Genomic DNA, 18,209 nt, shown 5'->3' on the forward strand with positions numbered 1-18,209 from the left:
TATCACAATCAAATGCAATGTTTGAACTAAAACAATGGACGTAAATTATTATAAGCAGTGGACTCTAAAATACAGGAACACAATAAAATGAAATGTCTTAACTAAAACAATGTATACAGATTATTATATGCAATGGATTCTAAAATATAGGTATCAAAATAAAATGCAATTTTTTTAACTAAAGCAATGTCTATAGATTTCTATATGCAGTGGACTCTAAAATAAAGGTACAACAATAAAATATGTTTAATCTAAAACAGTGTAGATACATTTGATATGCAGATATGAAATGACTGCTATATTAGTCAAAATTACTGGATTACATGTAGATAAAGGTTTAATGAAACAGCAACATTTAAACTCAATTTATTCAATCTAGAAATTATCCTAAAAAAATGAATGGCCAATAATACTACATTTAACAAAAAACAAATGAGTCTAAAACCCTCCATTTTATGTCTACTCTTGTGTTATAACCATACATATTCCTTTATTTAATAATACAAATAATTTCCCTATTCACAAACTATGAAGTAAAGAGTAAAGAAAACAAAAAGAGGAATATTACTGGATACAGGCTTTGACTGTACATACATTTACAATCTGTTTGGCTGGTGGAAGCCTCACTGTCTGTCGTGAATCGCTCCCCTCCGCATGAAATACACTCGTACTGCTGAGATTTGTTCTGATAAGAACCAATGCCACATTTCAAACACTCCAGCTCATTGGTTGCATTCCGATAGAAACCAGGCTGACAGTTACCTATAACAAAAAGTGAGTTACAAATTCACCACATGCAGGCCGATGGCTGATAATCAGTGCTCTGCTACTGGCTGAAATATTTAAGGGATCACCCTCAATTAAAAAGAGAACCAATGATGTGTATAATACGCTCATCAAGAGCTTGATGGCGAAGTACCGGCCTCGGTGGTGTCGTGATTAAGCCATTGAGCATAAGGCTGGTAGGTACAGGGTTCGGAACCCGGTACCGGCTCCCACCCAGAGTGAGTTTTAACGACTCAATGTAAGACCACTACACCCTCTTCTCTCTCACTAATCCACTGTCCTGGACAGACAGCCCAGATAGCTGAGGTGTGTGTGCCCAGGACAGCATGCTTGAACCGTAATTGGATACAAGCACAAAATTAAGTTCAAATGAAATGAATGATAGAGAAGCACACACATTAATGAATGTGTTATGTGTATGATTGGTTAATAATATAATGTGGAATTTATACAATGGGATGGATTAACATTGTGTTTTGGTCGAACTACTGATGATACTATTGCGTTTTGCCGCCCCCCCCCCCCCCCTTATTTATCTGCACCCCTCTTTATTTCCCCACATCATACTATATTTTACATTGGGCTCTGCTATTTCAAAATGCACACTTGTTTTTACACTTAAAAAATAATGATCAGTCTTCACACTGGACATCAAAGACAACAAGCCATGGTGTGTACGTAAACGCAACTGACGAAAAACTTCAGTAGCTTACGACAGTTACCATTACGTAACTTTTAAGAGCCTCGATTGTGTCCAATATCAGTATCTATTTGTATGTTTAATACACACAATAAAAGTTATTTATTATTTGAGCAATGAAAACATTTTATTTTTATGTTTCGGCAATCTTCAACTGCAAAAAAAACCCACACTTATATGGCGCCAAATGTATCATGTGATCAGAACGGTCATTCTGTCTTTTGTGTCCACTGACTCTAGTCAGGTATTTTAACCTCAGCTGCATATTTAATTTGTCGTAACTGATGATTTTTAATACTGTCATTTGTTTATTCAGAAATTCCTAATAAAATATTAAAAACTTTTCATTTTGTTAGGGATATCACCGCTTACACTAATAACGGAAGTGGTAGATTTCATTATTAAAAACATTTATCTTTTGAGCCAAAATAATATATGCACTGCCTTTACAAAAACGAAACTAGCAATATCAATGCGATTGATTTATTCGAAAAGGATAGAAGTAAAAAGAACAGAAACATGTTATCCGACATATGGGGATCACTTGAAAAAATCTTTATTATTTTTCAGATAGATTGGAATATTTATTTTAATAATAATATTAAAACTTTGATCGGTTCACCAAGATGAATGCCTGTGAATGTCAGACTGACAATATCTCCAGTTCAACTACCTGTACATAAAACATGAGTCATTTTGTACATCATACTAATTGGTTTTGTACCAGATACTAGGACAAAATAAGGGGTAGGTATTTCCGAAAAGTAATTTTTTCTTCTTTTTTTTCTTTTCTGTTTTTTTTTTTTTAATGGTTTTTTTGAAGGGTGGGGTGGGGGTGGGGGTGTCACACAGCTGACTCCTTTTAATTTTCACCCAGCGAGAACACTGCATTGTGTTCCCTGTCAAGGCTTTACATCTCACTAATTTAGGCACAACACAGGCATTTTGTCTGTTCTGACCACACTTGGGTCTTTTTAGTGCAGTAATGTTAATAATAGCTAGTAAAGAGTTGCACATATTCAAACATGCATTTAAAGTTATTTTAATCCAATACAGCTTAACATTGCATTGGTTTTGAGGCGAAATGTTTTGAAGTTAAAATGTTTGTACCTACTTTGGGCATACTTATTAGGGGCACATCCTTTACCACCTCAGTTTTGGTGCAATCTAAAGTCCTGCCTGTTTGAGAAGGGGTGAAGTTTAGCAGTTGTATTTAAAAATGCATTTATACTGTAAGTTCTTCACAACTACTAGGCCATTTACAACTAAATTTGGTGGGAAGCTTCCTTGACCCATGGAGGAACAAAATCATGAATTTGGTAATTCTAACACACACACACACCTACCCCACCCCTTTTCCGCCTGGAAAATAGGTATTGTACATTCCATGAGTGTTTAGGTGGGGTCAACAATTACTCAGGTGGTCGTTCAGGCCCATGGGCCTCTTTTTGGTGTAACAAATCAAATAAATCAACATGTAATTATTAATACTAAAATATATTTGGTTGGTGGGCCAAAGAACAAAACTGTAATGGAAATTTATTCATGACTAAGTCGTGAAACATGATTGAAAATGCATCTCTGAGCACAGAACATGATATTGAAATGCTCTGGGAAGGACACTAACCAGTACCCTTGTCACTCGATCCACATAAAAAGGATCTAAACACTAACTATTCACCGGCCAGCACCTGTGCCCATGACAGCCTTGTGCTAAAACAGCTTGCTCTGAATTTACACGTTAAGCCCTATCACCTGATCTGACCAAATTATTCACCATCGGGTCTTTTTTTCACATTGTGCTTAATGGCCGCCTATAATTTGATTTTCACCTGCTATTTTTATTTTTAATACCAACACTGAAATTCTAGTTTATTTCACACAATAACAAAAAGAATAACAGTTGCTGTAAATATTGCTACCTTTATCTGATGAACCAACCTCATCAAAGGATTACTCCAGTAACCAAATTACAGGTACTTTACCCACAGTCAATTTGTTATCTTAACATTTTTTCACTTTCATAGGCACAACCATTTTGTTTATATCAAAGCCTAGTAATGTTAACTCATTGTCATAAAGTAAATAAATTCATGCAAGTAAGAATCACATTCATTACTAATTAAATTATATTTTCTGTAAAATCAGTGACTGATAAAAATACAATTACATACACTGCCCTTTTAAAAAACTACACAGATATATGTTACTTTCCTCATAAAGCAGTAAACAACATAAATGCTGTTCACCACATCAAGTGGTTAATCTCTAGCCCAAGTGTGACAATAACCATATATACTATTATACACCTGGAAATTAATTAAGCACCACCTAAATTGTATTGCAGCAAAAAAGGCGCTTAGTAGCAATTATTTGTGCCGACAGAGTTTAAACCTGATATTGATACTTTTTACATTTCCTTTATTCACTGTGTATTTACCAAGATGGCGTGAATAAATGAGTTACGAGAAGAACATCAGTGTGATTCCAGCTCCATAGTTACATGTAATTACGATACATTTCGTTGTATATTTACTATTTTTGTCTCTTTTCTCCTAGAACACGTTAACTATTGATTAACAAAAATATCATTTGCTGTCAATCTTTATAAATATCATCTGCATACACAGAACATTAATTTCAGTGTTTTGTATTAAAAAAACATTCACAATTACTTGCAAAGTATACGCCACATGGTCAAAACTAGATGGTGTTTGATTAATTTCCAGGTGTATATTAGACATCAAATAGTTAAAAGTTTACAATGTGCTGAGTTGTCAGCTATGAAGGGCTGAAGCACTTACCAACATTACACATGAGTTTCGATGTTGAACCTGTGGTCTTTGTAGTTCTCTCTTCTGTACACTTAATACAAGTACGATCATTGGATGTTCTATATTTCCCAATAGGACAGGGCTGGCATGTTCCATTCTGGGATATTTCCTGACCTGCTGGGCAGTCATCTGAAAACAAATAAATAATTTATGAAATAAAATAGACTGATCATTTCATGCAAAAACTGCATTTTCATAAGAGAGAGGAATTTACAAAGGCTCAGCACTACACTGAGGTGGACTAGGTGCTGGTCCAGGGCCAAAACATGTTTAATAAAGACATGTTTAACATCAACACGAGCTTAACAAATGTTACTAGGGGATCACATGCAGATGTTTTGTTAATGGCCAAGAAAACAGAATACAGACTGTCAAATGTCATCAGTTTGTTCCACAAAAAACAATTTTAAATATTCTGTCTGAACATGAGGCTTATTTATTCTCTTTAAACACTAACCTCATTTATTCAATATACTGTAGATCCTGAAATTAACGTGTCCCTAAATAAATGTAAGTGACGGTGGGCAAACTAAAATGTGACATGAAATTAATGTGAGTACCCCCCTATGAAATATTACTTTCCTAATAACACACGTCTGTGTACTTTTCGGTTAAATTTGAGTTACAGGTGTCGTCAATGAGATCTACTCACTAACATGTCTGTCTACACATTAATTAACCTGTTTAGTCCCTAGTGTATTTGGTAAGATCAACTCAAAGCATATTTTTACAGCAATCATTTACCTAACATGTATAAATTAAATGTAGTTACCTAAATCTGGCTGAACATTAGCATACATGTACCATTACAACTTTATCTTCCTAATAAGATATGCCAACAAAGTTGCAGCGAAATTGAACAATAAACATAAAGAAACGGCCAACCTCAGAATTAGCTTTTGTTGGACTATTGGACAATAAATCTGTCATGCTTACGATGAATTGTGCTCCAGCTGTTTTATAAATGTATTAGAATTTTAATCTTTGTTTGTTTGAAAAGTGTGTGACACAGCTTGCTGGACTATTGCTTGACAAAACATAGAAATAAATGTGTCATATTATTAATGCGAATAACACAAATATTATGATCACATTAATTTCAGGATCTCCAGTATATCTGTATAATGTACCAAAATACTGTGTCAGGTTTAAAAGCAAAGCAAGACAGGTTTCCACAAAATATACATTTTCCCCATAAAATAATGGTAACCTACCAGGGGTGGGGAAAAGCCCTTTTCTCCCGGTCTGGGACCGATTCTCGATCTCTGAGACCGAAATTTTTTTTTTTAAACGTGTGTTTGCCGGTCCCACTTTTGTCATTCTTGTCGGTCCAAAGCACCTGTCCATTTCTATTATTGGAACAAATTCTTATCCGTCAAGTGGACCGGCCTGCCCAGACATCGGCATCTCATGCATGATTTAAAATAATAAATAAATAGTGGTCAATATGGCTAGTGGCAAGACGTCTGTGATTTTGAAGTCTGCCTAAGTATATATCGTCAGTCACTATAGTGGTGTCAATCCACAGCCACTAGGCTAGACATTAATTTTGTCAAAGTTGCTGAGCCGGTCAAGAGATTAAACAGACATTAACAATAAAACCATTCTTGGTGAGAGAGCCATCAAGGTATTACACTCCAATTAAAACAAAGGACCCAGAGTTTGCAACTGGTTACAATCAACACCTATCAATACCTATGTACGGAGCTTTGTCGGGTCGAGTGTCCCAGTCCGAAGCAAGATACTTTTGTGCAATACAAACTGCTTGAAATAGCATAAAATATACTGAAATAATCTATAAATGTATTTATTGTTGACTGTTCAATGTAGTCTATCCAATAATTATAAAGGATTTTAAAATTAACAAAAGGTTTCCACTTTTTTGTTAACAAGTGGGAGTAAGCAGAACAGCTACATGTACTGGTTATCTCAAGAGCCAGTAGAGGTCAAATTTCGTCCAATCAGTGATGAGTTATTAATCTCTTTGTCTAAACATGTGCTCAGGCTGTCAAACGCTTCAACGGTGCGATCTTTTATTAATTTTCAGGACAGAGTACTGAATACTCATACTTTTTATACATATATGGGATTTAAATTAATAACTTTTATTCCTTTTTTATATTATTTATTCCATTATGTAAAATATATACAATTTGTGGGGTTTTAGTTTTTTTCACTGATGTGATAAAAAAAAAAGTTATTTTTTATTCCTTTCTTTTTTCCCCCTCTCCGTTAATGATGACATCAAGCGGGACCGATTGACAATTTTATTTTTCCCCACCCCTGTAACCTACATGTATACCTTCTTATGAAGCCCTTTGTTGATGACAACACTGTTAAGCAATAAAGGATTGGACAGATCCTTGGACTGGGTGACAGTCTAACGAGGTCAAAATGTGTGCTCATTGAGCATCTTTCAGTTGAAACAAAATACTTCTTTTTTTTTCTCTCTTTTTTGTTGTTGTTGTTGTTTTTTTATTTATAAAACAGTTTCTTTGATACTTGGTGAAATGAACAATAAGAGGACTAAATATCTCAAGTACCGTATATATTCGCCTATAAGTCAAGTTTTTAGGATCAAAATGTTATCAAAAATGAGGAGGGGGGTCGTCTTATAGCCGGGTCCAAGAAAAAAGTAAAAAAACAAAAGACACAATTTTTATGATGTGGAAATCCAATCTTGGATCACATCAATCTCGTAATGATTACAAGGCTCAATACTTTTGGAACGGTGCTTATTAAAAAAAAATTCTATCATCCAGAAATAGTATTACTCAATAAAAATGCATGCATTTCCTTACTATAATGGGCCTGTAAGCATGTTATTCTAGAAGCAAAGACCCAATATGAATGTTGTAAAAATAATTTATTTGACTTTGAGTAAAAAATATTTTGTTCTGCAAGTCTGCTATAAGTTCACAAAGGATGAAAATATATGCACAACCAGAAAATGCTGGTAAGACTCTTTTCACTTTTTTTTGGCAAAATCTTATATCGACTTATAAGCAGGTCAATACTTTTTTTTCACTTTTCATTGTTTGAGATTGGAGGGTCGACTTATAGGCGAGATCGACTAATTGGCAAGTATTTACAGTATTTCGAAATTCGTTTTGAAATTCCATTTTTCAACTGTTTTTTTATGAACATTGATAAATTCCTTTTTAGCTTTCGAGGTGTTCATGCTACTTTCATTTTAACCAATTCCTGGATTATGAGTGGTACTTCTATACTAAAGTGAAATTACAAATGTATTTTTACCACTGTTGCAATACTAAATTATTATTTTTTTTAATGACACCACTAGAGCAAATTGGACTATTAAACATCAGCTGCTGGATGTCAAACATTTGGTAATTTTTATATAATAGTCTTAGAGAGGAAACCAGCTAAAAATTTCATTAGTAGCAAGGGATCCTTTATATGCACCATCCCATAGACAGGATAGCACATACCACGGCCTTTGATATATTAGTCATGGTGCACTGGCTAGAACAAGAAATAGCCCACCGACAGGGACTGAAAGAAAGAAATGTTTTATTTAATGATGTACTCACAGGGCTTCTATATTATGGTAGCCCCACTCCCGTGGCTAGTGATATTCAATGTTGGGCTAGTAAATAACTACAACTGCCATGCCCGACGGCTAGTGAAAAACAAAAATTGTCAAATGTTGCAGTTAAGTCTATTTTGTAAATATGAATATACTGACTCCTCTCCAACCCCTAATGTCAGTGTTTTTAAGCCTCTTTAGTATAGTCCCTCTGACATATCTGATTATTACTATTTAGTAAAATTTTATTAACTTAAAGTAGAGCTAGTGAATTTTTTATCGTGACTAGTACATTTTTTAAATGACTGATCCCATGGCTGGTGGATTTTACAAAAATTCTAGAAGCCCTGCACTCAACACATTTTATTTACAGTTATATGGTGTCAGACATATCGTTAAGGACCATGCACATAGCTATTGAGAGAAGACACCTGCTGTCACCACTTCATTAGCTACTCTTTTCGATTAGCAGCAAGGGATCTTCTACATGTATATGCACCATCCCACAGACAGGATAGTACACACCATGGTCTTTGTTACACCAGTTGTGGAGCACTGGCTGGAACACCGACGGGGATTGATCCCAGACCGACCATGCATCAAGCGAGCACTTTACCACTGGGCTACGTCCCCTTGTCTCAATGTTATATTGTCTATTGGTGTGCTGCCCATCAAAAGTCTAAAATCAGTCTAAAAAAATATTTGTTGGAATGGTAGGTCTACATCTGCATCAATGAAGTTCCTTCAAAGTACAAAAGTACACAAGCTCAGAATAGTTGTGGTCAACCTAAATGCATATGACGGTAAATACAGTGTACTTGGTAAAATAAAATATTCTGGTTTTTAAAAAATTCTTACTATGTCTACAGATAACATGCATGCACTTTTATTAAAAAGTACACAAGCTCAAAAACATTTTCTTGCTTAAATACTAGGTATTTGTGGTCATCTTAATGTTTATGTAGCCCGGGAATGAGATTTTATTTTGCAACAATTTGGTAAGTACGGGAACAAATATCCTAATATTAGAAATTAAGATGCAGTTTCAGTTGCTACGATGGCCAGAAACACATAGTAGATTGTGATCTAGACACCTGTAATCTTTTAGATTTGTTGTAAAGTTTCAGTTGCTACGATGGCCAGAAACACATAGTAGATTGTGATCTAGACACCTGTAATCTTTTAGATTTGTTGTAAAGTTTCAGTTGCTACGATGGCCAGAAACACATAGTAGATTGTGATCTAGACACCTGTAATCTTTTAGATTTGTTGTAAAGTTTCAGTTGCTACGATGGCCAGAAACACATAGTAGATTGTGATCTAGACACCTGTAATCTTTTAGATTTGTTGAAAAGTTTCAGTTGCTACGATGGCCAGAAACACATAGTAGATTGTGATCTAGACACCTGTAATCTTTTAGATTTGTTGAAAAGTTTCAGTTGCTACGATGGCCAGAAACACATAGTAGATTGTGATCTAGACACCTGTAATCTTTTAGATTTGTTGTAAAGTTTCACACTACCATTAATTTAACTTTTATTATATAAGTATGTAAAGAATTTAATTATTAATAAATGTTACCTGTAGACATAGCAAGAATTGGAAAAAAGAAGAATATTTGATTTTACCAAGTACACTGTGTTTATCATCATATGCATTTAGATTTACAACTAATTTAATGTGTAATTATGGTTGTCAAAATGACTGTTAATAGAAAACATATTACAATGGCAGTAAACCAGGATAGTTTCTTTAAAACTGCAGATTTATAGGGATATATATATATATATATATATATATATATATATATATATATATATATATATATATATATATATATATATATATAGACAAATAGATATTTATTACCAATATGGGCTCAAATATATGGGGTAATATTTTTTCGATCTCTGCATAGTGTGCAGATTGCTTCTACAGCCACTGATTAGCTGGCTTAAAAATCATAACGTTTGATTGGTTGCTTGTCATGGCCGGAACTTATACGAACTACCAAGATTTACAAAAACAAATGGACTCATTTGTTTCGTAAACATGAAATGGTATATTTTCATAAACAGCAGCTTTAGTAATATATAAAAATAATTATTTTCAAATACAAATACAGCTGTATTATTTTGTACTGTAAACATTTAGCTGTAAAAAGAACGCCGTTATGCTATGACGTCACTTACATTATGTCATGTAATGCGTGTAATACTATATATGATGTAATGGCTGATAGCTTTGTTGTAGACTGCAGAGGAATTTTTACATTAAAAATCAGTTAAAATTGACAATGGGTAAAAAAGAGAATAACCAACTCGCTACAAGGAGTTATGAATTATCTGTCCCAAAGGCTCGGGTTTACAACATTCATTCACTCGCGACAGATAATTCATAATTCCTAAACTATTGAAAGTATCTTCAAAATATTTTGGAAAAAATACAAAAAAATTCTTCAAATTTCATGTACCACACAAAATTAGATTTTGTGAATTTAATTCTTTTTTTTTTTAACCTAAGTAACATTTTTAGGGAACAATTAACTCTGGTCATACTATTATCAGCACCATAAAATTAATTTTGTTCCTGTAGTTGGCTTCCTCAAACTAACCCATTAACCTATGGCAATGAAAGACATCACAAGCTGTTAAGTTGTACATACTGGTGTAGCTAGAATTTTATTTTGGAGGGGCCACCAAACAAACCCCAAACTACTAAGTCCTGTTAGACATGCCAGTATAATAGGTGTAAGGGGGAAACATGTGATTGCGGTGGATGGATAATCTGGGCCCGTGCTTATAAAACTTTTAGCATCCAGACTCAATATTTAATGTCACACGCATACAATTTGTATGGCGTTGCCATGACGTTCACATCTCAGACTCTTTTAGAGTCTTGAGTCTAGACTAGTTTTATAAGCACCAGACCTGGTGACAGAAAGTTTCAAAAGCTTACTGTAACAATCGGTTACATTGGTTGATCCATTTGCCCTTGTAGTGAGGTCTACATCACACGGCTCACAGTAGAACTGGCCAGGTAAGCTCTGGTAGAATCCAAAATCACATTTTTCACATCTGTTTGATATATTGTTGAAGTACTCCCCTGGAGGACATGAACCTAAAATAGAAAAATAAATAAAATTTATATGAATGTGAAATGAGGAAAATAACCACTGGGTAAATGGGAAAGCAGGAGTTAAAAAAACAAAAACAACATTCAACTCCTGGGCTTTGGCTGATTATTGATTATTTTAGTGTTAAAAAATAAAAATCTAAGTAGTAATTATAACATTTTAATTAATTGCATAAATATTGTTAAATAATACAAATTCCTGTTTAATATTCAGGTTACTGTATCGTACTAACTAAATATATATATTTAAAAAAACAAATACTTTTTTGTTGCAGGAGTACATATAGATTTACTTTGTATGAATTAAAATTACAAAATTTAAATCAAAAATGTAATTTTGATGCCATGTTAAACAGAGCAGGAATATATGAGAAATGAAAACACAATTAAAAATGAAATCTACTATATTTTATTTATTGTATTAAAGGAGTATGGCAAATGCAACTAGTCTAAACCTGTGTGTAGAAAACACCGTAATTTCTGCTGGTGATTTATATCACTGATACACACTAGCTCCCATTGTTTTAACAATGAAATGACAATGTGTTGCAAGTTTTTATCGAATCAAGAATACCACGTAGTTCTCGCAATACTGTTTTGGCAACAAGATGTTTTCGATCTACACAACTTGTGCTGCGTTCTCATACTTTTACAGTCTGTGCCGCCAGCAGATCCTGAACTTTCTGTAATGAATCCTGGGGAGCACGTCTCGCAAGATGATTGGCCGGGCAGTGGCTGGTATTTACCAACTGGACAGTCATCACAAGTCTTGGTCATGCTATTGTAGAATGTCCCTGGTGCACATTCAACTGTAACAGGAAGTAAGTAATAGTGTTTAACATGTGCACATTCAGAACAAGCTGTTGTAGTGCACGCTTGTCCTGGGCAACACCGGCTCCTCCATCCAGGACAGAACAGGAAAACAACAGGTTAGTTAAGACAAGCTTTAACACCATCACTAATGGTTTGTAGGTATTGAATTTATTTGAAAAATACCTTAAATTAATATTATTGTAGTATTAGGTAGAGGACGAAAATAGCAAAGCAGAAAATCATACATAAAAAAACACTGCCACTTAACAGATAATGATCAACAACCAGCTACGATATTATTTTAATGAACCGGGTAGATAAAAAGTACTAAGTGTTATAATATATGTTAACAAATAATTAAAATACAAATAACAAACATATACAGACGAACATGTCAAATTAAAAAAAAAATTAAATGGAGAACAATAATTACCCAAAGTTTTCCCCATACTTACCACAGTCTCCTTGAACAAGAGCCTGGCCAGTTGAACAGGCAAGATCAGCAGTGACAACCGCTTCATGATAAATAGGAACACCATTTGAAATGAGATTCTATAAAAGAGAAAGGTAGACAGCTTCTGAATAGGCGTGCGCTACAACAGCTTACTCTGAATGTGCACGTAAAGCCCTATGACCTGACCTGACCAACTTCTGAATAACTGGTTACAATGCCATACAGGTTGAGTCAAAAGCTTTAAAGCTGGTAGGTTGTGAGTTTGCTTCCCAGTACCAGCTTCCACCTTGAGTGAGTTTTAACAGCTCAGATTTGAGGCACAAAGCTACTGCACTAACCAATAACCATGGGCCCCTAACTTAAACTAATCACTAGCCTTGGTGGTGTCGTGGTTAAGCCATCAGACATGAGGCTGGTAGGTACAGGGTTCGCAGCCCGGTACTGGCTCCCACCCAGAGCGAGTTTTAACGACTCAGTGGGTAGGTGTAAGACAACTAGCTACACCCTCTTCTCTCTCACTAACAAACTAACCCTCTGTCCTGGACAGACAGCCCAAACAGCTGAGGTGTGTGTGTGCCCAGGACAGCATGCTTGAACCTTAATTGGATATAAGTGCAAAAATAAGTTGAAATGAAATAAATAAATGGGACTATTGGCACAGATAGCTGAGGCGTGTCCAGGACAGCATGCTTGAGTCTTGATTGGATATATGCACAAAATTACATTAAAGCAAAATCTTCAATCACATATTGGCTTCAAGCTTAGCAGAAAAGTTTAAAAATATACTGAAATCATTTATCTCTCACTACAAGCTGATGGAAACAGATAAAATTATCTTTATTACCGACTATAATTCTGTAACATAATTCAGTGGTATCACTAAGGCAGTACTGTGCTGGAGGTGCTGTGGCAATGCCACCATATACAGCTGGTACAAGTAGGTGCTGGGTCCTATCAGGAACTGCGGAGTGTATTTGACAAGGGGAAGGCCACTCAGTGAGATAGCCCAGAGTATGGAAATTTGAGGGTCCAAACTGCTGGAACCTCTTACAGGGAGTTATGATGGCATCCTACCCTAAGAAAGAATTGAATTTCAGCCTTGTGAGCACAATTACAGAGAAAAGTGCATGGCTCAATGAGGTTTAAGAGCACTCTGCTGAATTCTAACCACTAACCATTTACTCTGTCCTGGTACTTGCAAAATTCACCAATTTCAAATTTTAGAAACAACTAGTAAATTTATTTTAGTTTTATGAAATAATTTCATGCGACATATTTTAAGTGTGGGTTCTGCAATTTTTTAAATTTAGTAGATCATTTGGCAAAATGTTCTACTTACCTATAGTCCGTTCCTAAGGAAATGCCTTTTTTTATGCTATGGAATTTACTCGAAGTTATTTATTTTTAAGCCGACTGTTTTCAAAATTGGACACAAAAAACTGAAATTATTTACAAAAACATTTTTTGTAGGAGGATGGGATGGTCTACAGGTCTGTCCCCATCTGCACAGGCAGTCCAGGTAGTTCTGGTGTGTGTACAACACAGTGTACATTGAACCTTAGAAAATTTTTATTATTTTGGGTTCCTATTAATAAATTATGCTACAGTGAGCAGGCAAATGTGCAGGAAATTCAGCTGGGGTGTCTAGACAGAGGTTAGGTTATGCATCCCTGGAAACTACACTGAAAAAATTAAAATGTGGTTTTGATGCAGGGGAGGGTTTTGACCACCCTAAAAAAAACCTTTGCACAGACACCGGAGAAGGTCATTTTGTAGATCATCATTAATTTGTACAAGTCCTATGAACTGCTTACCAGTATCATTCATAAATAAAATAGATACAATTTATACTCTGTAACAGTATAATGACTCCATACAACCAACCTGAAAGTTGAAGTCATCATCGCTGAGAATGCTTCGTTTTAACACATCAGTGGCAGGTAATGTTTCTCCAGATGTTGACTTCAAATTAACACTAAAACAAAATATAAAAATGAGATTTACACAAATAAAAAAACACTAGCTGGCCTAGTCCACATAGGCTCCATTGCTATGTGCACCCACCACCCCACCTTCCCCACACAGTACCCACATTCTCCACCACCCAACCTTCCCCACACAGTACCCACCTCCCCACACAGCTCCCAGCATCCCACCTTCCCCACCACCATCACAGTATCCACCACCACTAGTTAGGTCTGAGAAAATTGCGGGAACGGTTGATAGTTTGTCTATCACTAGCACAAGTCTATAATCAGAGGATTCGTTACAAGAGTTTTTTAATACGGAATATATCAACAGTCTATGTCAGTTGGTATTTGTCGAGGCTCTGGTGAGACAAATACTGATTAACTAGACGAGGTTGATATTTTACATATTAAAAATCATAAGTAGCAAATTCTATTTATCCTATAGCACTTCTAAAATTACATTTTAATTCGATATTTAGGAACTCAAAGTTGCCTCGCTAGTAATATGACGTCATCGCAATTAGTACAAATGTAAATCTCATCAAAACGTTATGCTCGGTATACAAGTCTTGTTGGCTGTAAACAAATGACTCATTGACAGCAAAACATTATTAACCGAGTTAATAATGGTAATTATTACATACCGGTGAGAGACGACCAAGAATAATAACAACAACATCGTACTTCACATTGTGAGATACCGTTTTCCTTGACAAAGATGGGATATAAACGCTAATGTGATTGGCCCACAGCACATTACGGGAGAATGGGGTCAACACAATGTGATATACGATTTTGTACATTTCTTGTTGAAAGCAGATTTTACTCTCAGTAATGCGAAGTAGTTTTAAAACCACCGTTGAATAAACTATTTGTGAAATCCAAATCTGGGTCATTAACCTTGAATGTGGGCTGACACTCGAACACCAGCTGCTCTGTAAATAAGTTCAGATCTTTCACTATGGAAATTGGCTATGGAATCATCAAATTAATGTTTCAGCACAAATAAATAGGTAGACCAAATAAGTATTTTTCCCAGGGATAAAGGATAAATAGAATTAATTATTTATGCTTTTAATATGTAACTTCAACCTCGTCTAGATAATCAGTATTTGTCTTGGCAAATACCCATTGATATTTTTCATATAAAAAACCGCATGACAAGTCCTCTATATACTACCATCTTTAGTTTGTACATAGCAGTAGTGGGTTACACACACAAAATAAGATTTACTTTAATTATTTTGTGTTTAACCCATAAATGGCTTCTGGATATTTTCAATTCTCAGAGGCGTTTTAGTAGAGTAGAAAGAGTCGAATTCTACCGCATCCCAGGCTATCAAAATAAAATTTATCACCACTGTGAGGTTAATAAGGCAATTCGAACCCAAAGGACAAAATGTTTTTTTTTTTTGTGAGGGCCAAGGTTTAACGTGGACTTTTAAATAATATTTAAATTTTTTAGCTATTTTTTAATGGAGTTGTTATATTTTTATGTGATTGCAGAATGACAATTACATTTTTGTGTGTATCATTAAATGAGTTTATAGATTAAGTGTTTATAATAAACAAACTTTAGTTTAAAATGTTTTGTTGTTGCAATTAAGTGGCAAGACAAGGTATTAATCACCATTGTGTGGTATAGATATGGCAATTCCAACACTAAGGAAACATTTGTTTAAAAAAAAAAAAAATTAAAACAATGATCCGACATAAAATGACAACTTGGTAAATAAGTAATTCAACAAAATTCTGAACAGTGAGTTATGATGTCAGTCATCATAAAATGTGACATCAGTGGCCCATACCGGACATATTTAGAAAAAGGTATATCTTGCAAAATGTCACACATTTGAGTGTATAGAATTCAAAGGAATTTATTATAGATATCAGAGATAGGATTTAGCTCAGTGGGGTGACTGCTCGCTTGAGGTACTTGCATCGCAGGATTGAAACACCTCGATGGATCCATTCAACTGATTGGGTGTTTTTTTTAATCATTTCAACCAGTGCACCACAACTGAATAAAGGCCGTGGTATGTGCTTTCCTGTCTGTGGGAAAGTGCATATAAAAGATCCCTTGCTGCATTTGGAAAAAATGTAATGGGTATTCTCTGATGACTACGTGTCAGAATTACCAAATGTTTGACATCGAATAGCCGATGATTAATTAATCAATGTGCTCTAGTAATATCGTTAAACAAAACAAACTTCTGTTTAAATTATTGCTATCAGGTGGATGGGAAAGAAATGCATTTTAGCAAGTGGGTTTTCAATGATGAGCAAACACTTCTGTTAACTCTTCTTTTTAATGCCAACAAAGTCTTAAAAATTACTTTTTAATGTTGTCTTGTAATTAATTATACTCAAATATTGTTTCACTCAGTGCATTTTTAAGATGACCATCTGTATAAGTTAGAGATCCAACTCTAAAATTTCAAAGTATTAATTGTATTTTTCAGGAAAACAATAAATACATGTATACATGGGGAAAAACAAACAAAAAACCCAAAACAACCCCATTCTAACTCTCAACATTATTCAACCCTCAGTCCCAGTTTTGGATAGAACTTTAACAAAGTTAGAATTTGTATATATGACAGGTGGGAGGGAACAGTTATCTGATGAAAGCACACTAAAAAGTAACCCCATCCACAAATGCCCTGTAAAAGACAACTCACTTTGCCTGTGGCAGCGTCACATCGGCAATGACATCATTGGTGGCTCGTTTTCTTCTTCCAGAGATGAGATTTGGTGCACACTGGATGTCAATTTGTATATCAGTACAGTTTGACTCTTTACACAGATTTGGCCATTTTAAATTCAGCTGGATGATCTTTTTCTTTATTTCTTGTTCTAGAGTTGTCTTGACTCCTGCACAGTTAGATGTTCCAACCTTATAGACAAGCCTGATTCTTACTGCTCGCAGTGTATTCGTTTTCTTTACTGTAAAGTAAATAAATAAATAAATAACAACAAATTATAGTGGACTCTTTCCAAACTGACATTTGTGTGATCCAGATTTCTGTGTGAATCAGCCTAACCACAGAATCCCTTTCAGTGACAATAGCTTGGATGAAATCTATCTAAACCAGTGCTCCAACAATACTGGTGCGTCTCGTCAGTCCCCCTTGAATGCTTATGTCATACCACTGCCTAACATATATAGTGGGACATGAAATCTTTCTATAACATGAGGCCCTGAAGTTTAAATGGTCACCCGGGTATTATTGACAAGAACGATTTTCAAGTTTTTTAGAAAGACCAAATTCATAATTTTGTATGTTCATGTGTCAAGGAAACTTCCCATCAAATTTAATGGAAATGGTCTAAGACATCCATTGTGAAAAATTTAGTTGAAATGCATTTTGTTCATACAACTCTAGTAAATTTCATTAGATGGTTCCATATAGGAGACCCATCATTAATGAAATTCACAACTTTGATAAAACATCTAATGACCTTTACATGTACAACAATTTATAGTTTCTGGCACAAGCTCGCTCCAAGGATTGATTTTCTTTAGACTCGTGTCAGAAAAACCAGCTACAAAAGGACGAGTGTCCGAAATATTTCCTAGTTCAATTATTCTTGTGGGACAGACTGACGAACAGACAGATGGATGGATGGAGATGAAACCTATAGTCCCCTCCGGTTGGATCGGTAGAGGACTAAAAACATTCTGACATGTGATTTACATCATTTGTTTTCTCATAGTGTAGTTAGTTTTCTCTAATACCAAATATCAGGGTCCAGAGATGGAAATTGCCAAACATGTAAAAAGAATGGAGTGCACGACTATTCGTTACGTTTTATGTAATATGCAAAAACTTGCTTTGGCAAATGAATTCGGCAGTAAATATTAATAACAAAGGACCAACTATTTAAGTAAATAATAATTGTTTTATTTCTTTTTGGTTACACATGTTTACTTAACTTTTGTTCTTAGGTGCTCAACTATTGATTA

General features: G+C 34.9%; 1 protein-coding gene across 1 annotated transcript in view; it reads right to left on the reverse strand.

Moving 5' to 3' along the window:
* Positions 1-18,209, reverse strand: part of LOC121379679 — a 179,487-nt gene that overhangs the window by 39,239 nt on the left and 122,039 nt on the right. Inside the window, exons 52-58 of the mRNA XM_041508328.1 lie at positions 16,924-17,188; positions 14,157-14,247; positions 12,274-12,370; positions 11,653-11,814; positions 10,829-10,990; positions 4,291-4,449; positions 595-762 (exon numbers count right to left, since the gene is read on the reverse strand). Coding sequence (XP_041364262.1) covers positions 595-762; positions 4,291-4,449; positions 10,829-10,990; positions 11,653-11,814; positions 12,274-12,370; positions 14,157-14,247; positions 16,924-17,188 — 1,104 coding nt within the window. The remainder of the gene's footprint in view (positions 1-594; positions 763-4,290; positions 4,450-10,828; positions 10,991-11,652; positions 11,815-12,273; positions 12,371-14,156; positions 14,248-16,923; positions 17,189-18,209) is intronic.

This window comes from Gigantopelta aegis, chromosome 8, assembly GCF_016097555.1.
Source record: "Gigantopelta aegis isolate Gae_Host chromosome 8, Gae_host_genome, whole genome shotgun sequence".
NCBI classification, from domain to species: domain Eukaryota; kingdom Metazoa; phylum Mollusca; class Gastropoda; order Neomphalida; family Peltospiridae; genus Gigantopelta; species Gigantopelta aegis.